Source organism: Arvicanthis niloticus, chromosome 4, assembly GCF_011762505.2.
Source record: "Arvicanthis niloticus isolate mArvNil1 chromosome 4, mArvNil1.pat.X, whole genome shotgun sequence".
NCBI classification, from domain to species: domain Eukaryota; kingdom Metazoa; phylum Chordata; class Mammalia; order Rodentia; family Muridae; genus Arvicanthis; species Arvicanthis niloticus.
Window position 1 is genome coordinate 95,600,138 of NC_047661.1, and position 14,243 is coordinate 95,614,380.

The window sequence follows — 14,243 nt, forward strand, 5'->3', positions numbered from 1 at the left end:
AGAGAAAGAGACAGAAACAAATGCAGACACTGAGACAGACAGAGTGAAATTGACAGAGACAGAACAAACACAGTAATGCTCAAACCTTAAGATAAACTGAGTCAGTGAAACAAGACTTTATGTCCATTCCCAGGCTCGCTTTACTATTTTTCTTTTCTGCTTCTACTTCTTCCCCACCTCTTTCTCTCTGTTTCTCCCCCATCTCTGTCTTTCTCTCTTCACTTTCCTTCTCTTCTTCTCTACAATCAGTTCATGAGTAAATGCACAACTAAATATAATTACAATTTAAAAATATTTCATTTCTTAAGCTAACTTCTAGAAGGTCTGGTCTCATTAGACTGTCTAAATGATATGTTCAGACTAACTAGAATTCCTTAGTGGGGGTTGCCTCCAGTATAATTTACACCTCTGTGCTATTTCCTTGTGATCTACATGATCTTTTTGAAAGACCTCTGTTTATTTTCCTTTGCCAGATTAAACATGGGAATCTAGTATGTAGCTCCCATGTGTTCAGGTCCACCTGCAGCCACCTGAAGTCCTCTTGGTACAGTGGCTCTGGCTCTTACATACGCAGGTGTCTTTCCTTTTTTCTTAGAATTCCTACCATCTCCCTCCTGGATAGTCAGCTCCCTTTGGATGTCTCAGCATCCTGTCCCCTGAACTCGTTCTCTTTGCTTCCTACTTTGAGGTTCATTTTCAGAAAAATTGGCAGTGTTGCTGGTTCTGGGATGTTTCCAGAAACTTAAAAGACACTATTAATTTCCCTTAGGAATCTAAGAATCAAGGATCTGTGTTTCCTTCTAGTAAATAATGATGCAACCAATTATAGCTCTACTGTCTTTTATCTCTTATATTAGAAATAATATGGAAGGCCTTCACATCATAATAACTGATTATCAGAGTAAAAATTACAGCAAAATGTTAGGCATTTATACTAGATGCAGCATAAACAAATCCACAGTGAGGGAAATCCTTCCCTACCCCAAATTTGGTTATTGATTCATGACAGATGAAGGGGACCCTTTTTAAACTGAATAAGTATCCCCAAACTGAATAGGTAACTATTTTATTTCAAAATAATAAATACAATAAACAAAGAGCAGACAGGATGGCTCTTCCAGAGAACCCAGGTTTGGTTCTCAACAACCTCTTGGCAGCTTACAACTTTCTGAATGTCCAGTTTCACAAGATCAGATACATACAGCCTTTTGGACTCTTTGGGTACCTGGTACACACATGATATACATACATGAAAAAAACCACTCAAACACATAACTAAAAACAATTATATCTTTAAAAAATGACCAAGCACATAAAAAGCAGCAGAAATCATTGCCTTCAGGATTCCTCCCACTTTATGGAGTAGAAGTTAAGCTTCACAGAACCATGATATGTGGTGGGTCAGCAAGCATGACACAAAACTATATAGAAATAAAGTTATCTTGATAAAAGTGCCCACATGACTCGCCTCACACCATCCAAATGAGGACAGGCCTCTCCCCTCTCCTTCATGCAGAGGGTGAAGATCCCATAGTTACTAAGGGGCATGTTTAGATTGTTCACAAAGCCTTTTCACACAGTTTAGAAATTTTTTAATTGAGCTAAATCTAGTTTTCTTCAAATGGGAATAATCAGGAGACAAACTTAGATCTCTTAAAGTGACTTTGTGACAAATATGAGGGACAATGTAAACCTTTTATTGGGTGAGGGAAGACAGGGAGAGAGTCAATATGATACCACTGGTAAAGCACTTGCTCCAGAAGCATGAGAACTCAGGTCTCTGGCATGTACATAAAAGGCAGGTAATGTCATGTGTATCTATAGCTCCAGAGCTGTGGAGGCAGAAACAAGCAGCCATTTTCACTTACTGGGGAGCCTCTACATCCGGGCAGCAACCCTGTCTAAAAATAAGGTGGAAACCCCTAGGGTTCACTTTTAGCCTGTGCACATTTGACCAAGTGTTCATGCACCCTCACATACAAATATACCCATCCACGTGAACACTATACAACAACCCTCACACACACACATCATCACACATTTGACTAAATTTATTGTTCATGGCATCTCCTTTCCACAATACAGGAAATTAAAGAGAACACATAGGATAGAAGCTAAATTGTGTTGGGGCCCAAGCTCGAGTTCCTGTTCAGGCACCAAAATAATGTTGGAGTCCACACTAGCCCCACGTTGGGGCGGCCAAAATAAATGTTGCAGCCCAGGCAAAATGTTGAGGCCCAGGCCAACCCACGTTTGGGCGGCCACTGTATCCTGGCCCAAGCTGCTGCTCCAGTCTGTGGGTCAGGGTTCAGCAAGAGCGAGGGTGAGGGCAGACTCAAAGAATAGAGATCAGACAGGGTGTGATTTAATCCCGTTTATTCTTCGGTCTCTCTTCCTCTAAGTGTCTCCTGTCTGATTCTCCCTCTATAGTCTGATTCTCTACTGTCTGCCTCTGCTTATTATATGTCTTACTTCTAAGCCACGCCTCTAAGTTACACCTTTAATCATGCCCTTAGGTCTTGTCTCTAACTCTGATCTCTATACTTCTAAGTCATACTCTTAAGTCACACACCTTTAATCTCGCACACCTTTAATCTCAAGGTATCTAAACCAAGATTATCGGAGTGTGCTCAGCTGTTGTAGGCTATTGTAATCCAAGTCTCATGTCAGGGTATATGGCTCAAGATGGCTGCAAAGCTGATAGCCGCTTTCTGCTAAAAGTCGGCCCCCAACAAAACTGTAACCTGTGTGATTAGGATCCAGTGAAAGAACACAGATCCTGGCATGGTGAGATTTCAACCAACACTGGAGGTCAGAAAGAAGGAAGTCTAGGCAGATGAAAGCAAAAACAAATAGATTAATATAACAAAAGAGAGCCCTGGGGAGGGGGGATACTATTCCTAGATCAGGGCCAAGCCAAGTTCTAGTCCCAATACTGGTGTTAGGAGGCTTATGACAGCTTAACCCCAGCTCTAGGGGATCTGACACCGCTGACTTTGGCAGGTACTTGCACTCAAGTGCACAAAGCACACACAGATATACACACATACACACAATGAAAATTAAAAATATTTTGCTTTTTCAAAATGTAGATTAAAGAATAAAAGAGCAATACAAAGAAACTGACATGAGAAAAGGTACCAGGTAGAGAAGACACCCACCAAAACCTATCTTCTAGGACAGGGAGGCCATCAGAGCAGTGATGGTATTATCTAATTTACTTTATATCCTAGGATATACAAAAAAGAAATAAACCATTTTTTTTCCAAATAAATATTTGAATATTTAATATGGGAAAGTTACACAGATACAAGATCAAATTGAAATATTCACTGGAACCTCTCAGAGAGTCATTAAAAACTAACGATACTGTAAAAAGGTAAACAATTACAGACTGTGACAATTTTAATAACAAAAAATAACAGTTATAGATATTATGGTAGGAGAGTGATTAGTCTCAACCACTAACTACTTCTTCAGGCAGAATATATTCTCTGCTTCATTGAATTTGGACTTGGTTGCTGGCCTGTGAATAGAACTCACAGAGACTTCATTGGTCAGAAACTTACTGGGCCTTGAAGATTTCTGCCCACCTTGTTGGCCTACGTCTTCTCCTAATGATATGCACCATTGTGAATGGAAACTCTCATGCTTACTATCATGGTGACTGCAGAAGCAAATGATATAAATAAGAACATTCGAAAAGAAGTTGCAATGGCCAGGAAAGCCGGTGTAGTCACCTTTCCATTGTCTGGGTAGCAGATTACAGGATGAAAGAAGTCAAAGAGAAATAGGAACTGAAATGTATTCAGAAAGGTGTGTGTGTGCGTGTGCGTGTGCGTGTGCGCACGCACACATGTGTATATGCGTTTGTGTGTGTGTGTGCATGTGTGTGTGTTTGCTTGTGAAGAGAGCTAGTTTTAAACAGTCTTTGTACTTCAAACCCAGGATTTCTTGTGTGTGTGGTTCTTGTGAATGGTATGTAATGTTATATAGGACCATACAAGACAACTTTAGTAGTGATTAGACGTTGCAGTAGTTAATAGGCATAAATTGATACATACTGTAGGCACTTAACTCTATATGGAAAGTAATTAAAATAAATCAAAATTTGCATGCTATTCTCATGAGTTTTATTTTATTTAGAGCCAAATTTAAATGGAAACAAAAAACTGTGACAGGTAATTCTAGGCTGTTTGTGTATTTGTTTTGATTTTCATTTTTTAAAAATATTATGAATGTTTTTGAATGTCTCCTGTGTTTTATTTGAGATAAAGATAGAGAGATAGAAAAATAGTTACATAGATACATAGATGGTAGTTACATAGATACATAGATGGTAAATACATACATACATACATATATACATAGATGATAGATAGATATATACATACATATATACATACACAGACACATAGATGACAGATTGATACCTAGATGATAGGTAGGTAGATAGATAGATATATAGATAAAATTAGATAGGTGGAGAAGTAGGGAATATCTGGAAGGAGTTGGGGAGGGGAAACATAATCAAAATATATTATAAAAAAAACTTTAAACAAACAAAAGATACAGCAGCCATTAACATCTTTTGGACTAACTATAAACTAGACACTAATTGTTGTCAAAGGTTCATGTTATTGTTTTTGCTGTTTAGTTCTGAGCATTCAGGATTGATTTTTCCACATCATCTATGAATTGCATTATACAAGATAAAAAATGACAAGCAGATTTTTTTTTCCAGTTTCCCAGGGGCCTTTTGTACAAGCTTCTTTCTGAGAATTACTTTTGAACAGCATCGTGGGTGATGAATATAGCTTAAGCGGATATGAGTCACTCTGCCGTTAGTTAAGGGAGAATACACAATGGTGGAGTGGTGAGTGAACCATCTCTCCCCAGCAGCACACGCATTCATACACAGGCAGGTGATCAGAGCTGTCAACCGCTCTCCTCAGGGCGGAACGTCTAATAATGACAAAAACTTTCTGTGGAGAAAGTACTCTACAGAAATACTCTACAGTAGAGAAAATAACTAGCTACAACACAGGAAACCAAGCCCACTGTTTTGGAGCTAATACCATGCCCCCCTTTTAAACTTTATCGATTCAGGTAAAGAACAAGTCAAAAAGCAAAAGTCTGCAATTTGGACTGAGGTTGTAGTTCAGTAGTTGGTTGCCTACTGTGCTTGAGACCCTGCAATAGATACCTGATCTGATTGATAGATAGATAGATAGATAGATAGATAGATAGATAGATAAAAGTAAATGAAGAGATGAGAAGAGAGAAAAGAGAGGAGAGGAGAGGGAAAGCGGGAGGAGAGATAGAAAATAGAAAAAAGGAAGAAAGTGTCAGATAAATAATCTGTGTGTGTGTGTGTGTGTGTGTGTGTGTGTGTGTGCGTGCGTGCGTGTGTGTGTTTATGTATGTTGGGGTGTACAAGTGTTGGTGTGTTTATGTGCACGTATGAATGGGCATGAACGTGTAAGAATTTGTGTAGGGACGCCGAAGGTTTATGCGTGGTGTCTTTCTCTCTTGTTTGTTCTCTACATGGCTGTTTTCTGACGCATTCTGCCCCTGGATCTGGTCAGTTCCACTGCATTAGCTGGCCAATGCGCCTGTGTACTTACTCGTGGCACCCAGCAGTAGACACGCCTATTATGCCCAGCTTTTTACCTGGGTACTTAGAATTCAAGCTCAGGTCCTTAGGCTTGCATGGCAAGTAGTTTTCTTACTGAGCTTTGACCCTAAGACCCTTGACACGCTTTCTTAAAGTAGATTTCAAAGCCCTGTGAGAAAACGATGTGTGGTACCACATCATTGTAACATTAGCACTTTGAAGGCTGAGGTAAGAACTCCATGGTGCCTACATAGAGTCTGTGAGGCTCCATAATGAGAGCCTGTCTCACAAAATGAAAACAAAACCTTCTAGGATTGTGTACATGGGTTTCTATACAGGGAGGCTTACACCAAATGATTATGTTTGCGCACATCTGCTACCATAGATATGGTTATAAATCAATAAATAAAACAATCATATCATCAAACTTAACAGTAAAAGCTAAGCTTCTATGAAAGGTTTTCAGATGTATGGAACTAGGTGTGGAACTTCACACATAAAAATGGCACTATAGTTTCTATGAGAAAATATTGGGGTACATCCTATTGTCATCGGATAATGAAGGAAACATAGAGAAAGTAACATGACCAACCAGGGTCACAAAACTGGCCATAATAAAAATGGCATTTTTCATTTTGAGGGCAATATATTATACATTTGTCACTTTGGAGATTAAAGTCAAGATCACTCTCTTGTACAATAGTATGAAAGTATGTGAATAAAGTATCTGTATCAATTATGTGAGCCTCTTCTTTAGTATGAAAGACTCTTCTTCCAATCTCTCACAGTTACCAACAGCACTAAAGCAAACATTATTGATATGTGTCCTTGTATGGTCAAGTATTGATTTAAGTTCTTAGGAATGGAAACACTGAGTGGGGAATGAATACTTTAGGTTTAATTCATGCATCTGTGTCCTTTCTGACAGTGGAAAATACTGTTTTCCAGATTCTTCATCAGCTCAGTAGACATAAACAAATAAGTTAGCTTATTTTAAATGTGTTATTAGAATATTTTACAATACATTTACTTTTTATTTTTCTTGTGGAATCAAAACAATTCGATGTTGAAATAATGAATTCATATCTGAAAAACCCAAATTCCAAACATTAGTACCTTGCCTTTGGACAACTCATGGCTGTTAGTCCTATTTTTAAAATTAAATTCAGGTATAATAAGAAACAATTTATATTCTGTAAAATTGTCTTTATGTGTGCATGTTGTATGTGCGCAAGTATATATCCACATGTGTTTGTGGGAGCCAGAAGCCAACCTTGAGTATATTCCTTAGATGTTATCTTCCTTGTTTGTAAGACAGGATCCCTGAGCACCATGGAGCTGACCGTGAGTTAGGCTGGCTAGCCTGTGAGACCCAGGTTCTCTGCCTGCCTCTGATTGTTCAGCACTAGGGTTACAAATGTGAACCACTCTATCTGGTGGTTTTGAAGTGGGTTCTGCAGATGGAACTTTGGTCCTCAATTTTGTAGAGCAAGCACTTTACATATGGAGGTATCTCCCCATTCCCTAAAATTCTCTAATCTTATGGGTTCTGACAAAAGTAGGCTTTCATGTAACAATCAACAATAGTAAGCTATGAAATTTTCAATCTACCCAGTACAGCTGCCATTTTATAATCAGCCCATTTCCAACATCCACCCCTGGTAAACACTGATCTGCCTCCTGTGCCTGAACTTCTTTTTTTGCCTTTCCCAGGGTGTCATAAATGGGCTGGCATTGTATGTAAGCTTTTTCATCTGGCTCCTTTTAGGTGTCAATGGGCTTGTCAGCCTTCTTTTTTGTTGTTGAAAGGTGTTCTGTTGGGTAGTTACCTCAGCTTCTTTTTCCATCGGCAGGCTGGAGGGTATTTGGGTTGAATGTCATGGAAGGAAATCATGAATGCAGCTGGTATAAATATTAATGTACAAGATTTTGTATGAATAAACAGTTTTTATTCATTCATAAATTACAGACACACACACACCTGGAAAAGGAAAGGACCATCTGGATTTTTACTGACTTGCATTTTTATGGAAACTGGCAAGCTTCTTGGTGTTAATCAGCAACTGGTTATAAAGGAGTTTATTGTGCATCTGCTTCTTTATCTATGTCCTCTAACTCTCTTTGTTGGGGACTGCTCTGTGCTAATGTAGCCATTCCAAAGCATCTGTAACAGTTAGAAGGGAATCAAACAAACAAGGTTACACTGAGTTAGGTTAAATTAATGTGAAAGAAACCTGAGAATAACTTATGGGTAAGTTTCAGTTACTAAGAATATCAGCATGATGTCTATTAGGGTTGTAATAAATGAAACTTAAATAAGTACCAAGTCAAAGGCTTGTAGTAGATTTCCCAGGCCATGAGAGATTACAATATAGTGATGAGGAAGACTGTTTTAAAGCAGACACAGAGGACAGTGCCAAGAGCTGTGGTGGATGAAGACATGCAGAGGATACCCACTTATACTTTGTAGCATCTTCTAAGAAAAGATAGACAGAATCATTTGGCAACAGGTAAAGTTAGTGCGTGAGGATAAGAGGATTGGGAATGTTAAGCATCAACTGTGGGGAAAGACAGAGCCCAAATGATGAGTGTGAAAAATAGAACCTAAAACTGGGGTGGATGTCAGAATTAGCAGTCAAGAAATGTCCACATGGTCAAACTTTGCTGTCAGACAGACAAGGGAAACTAGGAGTTTACATTCCTAATGTGATAGGTTTCTGAGAATGTAGCCAAGATTGTGGACTAAAGGTGTGACAGATTAAAAAAAAAAAAGCAATGAGTCTTAGGAAGAACAAAACTTTAAGGACAAAGCATTTGTACATCTACATCCACCAAGATCCATTTTTTTTTAATAGCACTTTCAAAACTGATAAATTTCTGGGATGCAAGCCCAGGGATTTTTGTTGCAGTGGGCACTGGCTTAGGACTGGAAATCAAGACAATACACATCAAGCTTCCAGGAAAATTTGGATATTAAGCCACAACTTGGATTCAATCAAATGTGTCAGCGGATCCTCTGATGCTGCAGCTCTCAATAAGGGCTGAACACTAGGATCAACTGAAGAGCCTTTCAGCATTCTGGTGGCTGGGTGAGGCCTCTGTCCAATTAGATCCAAGCCTCTGGATCTGTGCCTGTATTTAGTTAAACTCCAACATGAAGCTCAGGATGAGTACCATTGCCACTAAAGATCTGGCCTGGGAGCCCATCTTCCATGACTACTCAGGTTCCTAATCTCTATAGCTAACCTAGACCTGTCTTTTGTTTAATTAACTTGTCAAATGAAGCCTTCCAGAGATCCCTTCTTCCTAGAGAGAGAGGATTCTCTCATAAAGTAGCTTTTAGCCCCTTTTAATTGCACAAAAATGGGAATGGAAAGAAGACTGAATTAATACAAAACTCTGCACTACAACAATTCACTGTAAATGGAGAACCTATCCAAAAAACCCTCTTGTCCAATGAAGCTCATTCCTGAGTTTTATTTTCCTGCATTTCCACTTTCTATAAACAAAATAATTGCTTACTGTAAATTTTACTGCCAGTTCCACAGCCTCAAATCTGAATGTCTCTAATAATGTCTTCATAGTTAAAAGTTATCTCTTTTTACTAAATGATCTTACTCATTTCACAATCGTTAGGAGGAAGACTTCACATGACGTATTAGTGGTGCTCACAGAACACATTCTCCTTTTAGGGTGCTACTTTTGTTGCTTATCTTGTTTGGATGTTTTGTTTCTCCAGGAAGAGTCTTTGTAACACTGGCTGATCTTGAACTCATAATGTAGCAACATCTGCCTTTTAACTCTATATCTTATCTTTTGGTTGGGATTATAGGCATGGGCCATCACATCAGGCATTTTCTCTCCTCTCTCCTGTCCATACTTCCTGCCTCAAAGCAGAGAATGAATAAAATAAGGAAGCAGATAGGAGAATGAAGTATGACAATATTTATGATTATGATATCCAATCTAACTGTCCCTAGCAAAATGGAGGAAGCATTCTCATAACAATGGCCTCGCTGGTGGCTTTAATAGTAGCCCTATGACTTCTTATTCAAAACTCTTAGTGTCAGATGTTTTTCAGGATATGATTTATTTTGTATTTTAGAAATCTATGTATCCTGTGACTCAAGCACCTAATACAGGAGGGAGACTTTGTAATTAAAGACTGCTGTTTATGAAGCAGAACACAGAGCATACATTGTCTTCTGTCATTAAATACATCTGTATCCTTCTTGTAAGAAACCCTGGGCTTTTGAAGTTGGTTTGGCTATTATAGTTGTGTGCTTTCTGACCTGTGGACATTATGATGAAAGAACAAATGAAGAATTTTATTTATAAACTAGAGATTATTTTTAATTCTTTTTTTTATTTCTTTCTTTTTCATCCTTGATTCTCTAAAATGTTTAATTTTAGCTTGCTCTGTTAAATTTTATCAGCCACAAATAAGTAGTAGATAAACCCGAAGAGATTGTTAGAATGGGTACAAGAAATAGTATGCATGTATTATTTAACATTAATAAAAATCCATTCATAAGTATATATGTATTTTGTAGGTGAGAAAGCTAAGGGTTTTAATAGTCTAATTGCTTGGCAATCTTCCATTGTGATGGAGCTTACATTTAAACAGCTGATATTCCACCTATCTGCCTGCAGAGTCTACTGTCAGCTTCCTTAAGGAGATGGCGAATAATTCAGACATCTCATTTTATGTTAAAAACTTAAGCTGACTCTACAACTTCTTACTAAGTTACAGGGTCTTTTTTGACATCTTGCAAAAAGGAATTTTACCCACTTCTCTGTAGTAAATGACCTCACTTATATACAAATTGTTTTGAAGAAATCTTCACATGACAAATTTATTGAGGGTCATGGGACATACTATCCCTTTAGGATGCTTTTAAAACCTTATTTAAACATTGTGAGTGATCTAAGAGTATAACAACCTAGAACTTTGAAGCAACAAATACATTCACTGAAGCAATGAAAGTAAATTTAAATCACATGTTGTAGGTGTCCCAAAACCAATATATTGAAGATGATCAAGAAGAAAATTCACAGGGGAGGTCCTTTAAAGACTGCCTTGCCAGGCTCTTCGGCTGGATAATGGGGATTAGCCACTGTGAACACCTCCAATTAAGGCAATAAACGTATGTGCGCATTAGCGCACTGGTGTTGGAAAACTAGAGTAAATACAGAGAACTGTGTCCTTCTGTGCAGGTTCCCAGTGCAGGAAGGCTGCATCTCATATGTTAGCTTGTCTGCTGGTGCTATTCTTAGTTCAGTTCCTCCCCCCCATTGGAAATGCAGTGTTCCTTAATGAAATAGCCCTTAGTAGGTTTTAAAATTTATTTTCGGAAATATCTTGATTCTGAATATGTTTCTGGATTACTTTTGCATCTTCCTGTTTTTTTTTTTTTTTAAAAAGGAACTTGTTGTGTGGCAGATCTTGTCAAATTGCAAGCCATCACCAAACTCTGGTGTCATAAAAGAGTCTTGGCTTACATGATATTCTGATTATGCTACATGCTTCTATTTATACAAGATAATCTGTATATAGAGAGAAATAAATAGTAAAAATGGAGATTTTCACATAGAATTTGGAGCATTAAATTTGGACTGGAGAGATGGCACAGCGGTTATGAGCAGTTGCCACTCGAGTGGAGCATCTAAACTCAATTTCAAACACGTATGTCTGGCTGTACAGACATGTAGAATACCAAAATTGGTCTTAAATTTTCGAAGTTTCAGCATCTGAAATGACTTTTAAGACACAAAGGGACTGTTTTACCAGGGGACACCTGCACTCAAGGATTAGCTTCAGTATTTTGCCTGCTGCTGTGCTGTGGACTAGAACTAATACTTGCTAATGGATACTTGGCAAGTTCTATTCTTCAACTGCTTGGTCTTAATCTCTCCTATTGTCATGCCTAAATGTCTGTCGGTGTCACTCTCAACACAGCTACTCTGAGCAATGAGAGAGCCTTTGTGTGATGTTGCTGTGGTACAATGATTTTGCCCTTCATGTTCTGTCTTAACAGGATCCCTGTGTGTGAGGGTAAATCATACAGCATCAGATTTTTAATATGATGTCTCAGTACCTGTGACATAGCATATTACAGGTCTGAATCTATTTTGATATTAGCCATTCTAAAGGTTTACTTCTCTATAAGTGATGGATTTTTAAAAGAAGAAGAAGAAGCCAAAGGGGATGAGGGTGCAAAGAAATCTGTGGTTGGAGTAAATAAAAACAACAAACCCCAGCTTGTAGAGTGGAGTCTGAATACATACCTCAGAAATGAAGTATTGAAGTAGATGTCTGTCAGCTAACAAATGCTATTTCAGTCCGTGCGTTTGCCCACCTCACTCCACACCATCTGTTCACAGGGAGCAGTTAGACTGGAACTACAGCCTGCACATTGAAATTCCGTTAGCAGTGAACAGAATATTAATGTGTCTGCTGTGGCCATTTTTCTCTCCCAAAATTTTAATGCTAATTTTGAGTAAAGCAAGTATAATGTTTTGATCTATTCAGTTAATTAAGAATACTGAATAAAGGATATAATTAGCTAACATCATGTAACATAACAGAGAAGTGAGTTTAACAACACGGTGTTTTAGCAACAAACCTGCGGGCCACAGTTCTATATTAAATTAGTAGTTATTTGTCAAAAGTGCTAACTAATTTATTAAATCAGTTTACTCAGGACTCTGACTTTGGAATCCCCTTTTCTTTTACAGAACCACATCACTGCCTTTGCAGAAGTCACATGATATTGAAACAGATGGTTTTTCTCTGCACTGGACGTCATCCCTTTTTACCATCCATTCACAACGAAGTTTATTTGATTACACAGGAAATTTATAAAGTTGTCGGAGATTTTTTATAATTTTAAAACTTGATAGCACCCTTTCTGCCCTCCCCCCACCCCACTAGACTGTGAGCTCCTCAAGAGCAGGACCATGGCTTTCTCTTCTGTATCCCCACCACCCACGACAAAAGCCCAGCACAAAGTGTGGGTGTTCAGTAAAACAAGATGATAAAATGAACAAGTCAACTCTTAAATAAAATTGTTGCTTTAGTTTCTCAAAAGAATCTCTGTGACTATGTGGAAAGAACCCCCCACATGGATTATATTTGTACAAAAGAAACCCTCTATTTTGGGCTAGTTAAGCCTTTTTAATTTTTCATATAACTATTCAGCAGTACAGCACATTTAATTTGAAGTGGATTTTGAAAGTCCTGGGGGCTTTTTATTATGCAGCATGACATTATTTCCATTTTAACAGATTTCAGTGTGTGAAATCATTTTACTTTTAGAAAGTATGTCCTATACTAAATTGTTTGCTCATTATATTATGCTCTATTTCACTTAAAACACCATTCATACTACATATTCTAAGACTGGTGCTTCTGCTTTTAAAGGGTAAAATGCCAATTTTTACTGTCACTGAGTAATGTATCATAATTAAAATTATTTATTTGGACTTTTTCTTTGACAGTTGTGGTTTAATGGTTGAGCTGTAATTTTTAATGCAGGCAATATTTAGACTACATTAAGGTAAATCCAGCCATGATACCTTGTTATTGAGTAACTTCCCATCGTTAACAGTGTCTCAAGAATGGCTATGGTCCATTATTAAATTTTCTTATTGGTCCAGAACTCAAAAAATTTAAATGAGAAAGAGCCACACCTTAAAATACAATCATGAAGATGCTAGAAATATGATTAATGTATTTTTGTAATTGTCTAATACTTTAATTAAAACATATTTGTTTTTATCATTTAATCCTCACAGCAATCCTGTAAAAATATTGAAAGATGACTTTATTTACATATGATAAAAATAAAGCCAAGACTGCTAACATGCTCAGTTCATACTGCTAGTCAAGGGAAGAGTTAAATCTAAGTTCAGATTTACCCTGAAACTCTCATTTCTCAAATATGCCACAGTTGCCTCAACATTCATGACACTGGGGCCATTAAGAGGCCATTAGGGTCCTGAGAAACTACCTATGTTTTTTTAAAAAAAAAAATGAAGAAATGCCAAAATAAGGACAGAGAAGGTCTACGGTATTTTAAATGCTTACTTATGTGGTAAGACAAAATATATCTTTCAAAATCAGAGCTATTTAGGATTCTATTTATAATTCTATTTAAAAATAATGAAGTTCTAGTGTCTGGATGTGAGGCTCTTGGTAAAAGAGAAGTCTAAATGAAGATTCTCAGTTCTGTATCTCAGCTACCACTCAGGAAGGAGGCTGAGAGACAGGCTGTACAGTGACCATGTAAGTTAGAAATGAAAACAGTCCCCACAGAAAAAGGAGGATGTAGCCATGAGTCACTCTGCAACCTTAAAGCTAACCCAAGATACTTTGACTTAAATATGCAGAAATTGATTTTTTAAAATCTTTCTAGTCTTGAGAGAGTTGCAAATAAACATTTAATTTACTCTCTTAATTTCAACAGAAATCAACAAGTAATTGAAACCAAAGCCTTCTCCGTTATTTCCAAATGGATTTCAATTGCCCAATTTCAATCCTGTAGAAGTCAAAATACATCTAATAAAAGCCAAACTTTAAAAATATATCTCATTTCTATGAATTGCAGACCTCTATAGCAATTTA

General features: G+C 37.6%; 1 protein-coding gene across 2 annotated transcripts in view; it reads left to right on the forward strand.

Moving 5' to 3' along the window:
- Positions 1-13,102, forward strand: part of Plppr5 (phospholipid phosphatase related 5) — a 103,237-nt gene extending 90,135 nt beyond the window's left edge. Inside the window, exon 6 of one of the 2 annotated variants that reach the window (XM_034501489.2) lies at positions 12,356-13,102. In XM_034501489.2, the coding sequence (XP_034357380.1) occupies positions 12,356-12,388 (33 nt within the window). In that variant the 3' untranslated portion in view covers positions 12,389-13,102. The remainder of the gene's footprint in view (positions 1-12,355) is intronic. The other variant, XM_034501488.2, reaches the window with a different exon arrangement.
- The last annotated feature ends 1,141 nt before the right edge of the window (positions 13,103-14,243 follow it).